Source organism: Mesitornis unicolor, unplaced genomic scaffold (genome assembly GCF_000695765.1).
Source record: "Mesitornis unicolor isolate BGI_N332 unplaced genomic scaffold, ASM69576v1 scaffold41040, whole genome shotgun sequence".
Classification (NCBI taxonomy): Eukaryota; Metazoa; Chordata; class Aves; order Mesitornithiformes; family Mesitornithidae; genus Mesitornis; species Mesitornis unicolor.
The window spans coordinates 263-660 of record NW_010158345.1 but is presented as its reverse complement, the minus strand read 5'-3'; the positions used below and the strand labels follow the sequence as shown (position 1 = coordinate 660).

General features: G+C 62.8%; 1 protein-coding gene across 1 annotated transcript in view; it reads right to left on the bottom strand.

The window, feature by feature from the left end:
• Positions 1 to 302, bottom strand: part of CIDEC (cell death-inducing DFFA-like effector c) — a 1,218-nt gene extending 916 nt beyond the window's left edge. The window contains exons 1-2 of the mRNA XM_010183262.1: positions 253 to 302; positions 3 to 63 (exon numbers count right to left, since the gene is read on the bottom strand). Coding sequence (XP_010181564.1) covers positions 3 to 63; positions 253 to 302 — 111 coding nt within the window. The remainder of the gene's footprint in view (positions 1 to 2; positions 64 to 252) is intronic.
• Positions 303 to 398: the final 96 nt, after the last annotated feature.

Genomic DNA, 398 nt, shown 5'->3' with positions numbered 1-398 from the left:
CGGGGTCGGTGGTCTGGGCGGGCCAGAAGCTGCTGGGTCATGGAAGCACTCGCTGAGACACATCTGAGGAGGGACAGAGGAAACAGGGAGTCCTGAGACCCACCACCAGTCCCCCCCAGGTCCTGAGCACCACCACCAGCCCCCCCCAGGTCTCCATGTGGAACAGCACACCCGCTCCAAAGACCAAGAGGTGCCAAAGCAGGAAGGACCTTGATGTCCCCCACCTTGAGGACGGTGGCTCCCAGCACTTACTTGGAGACAGGGGCAGCCAGGCACAGGCTCAGGGATTTGGCATAATCCATCCTGGCAAGGAGCAGGGTCTGGCCTGGTGGGCAGGAAAGCTCAGTGTGAGGCAGGGGTGGTGGCTCCAGCTCCTCTCCACCCCAGGAGACCCCTTT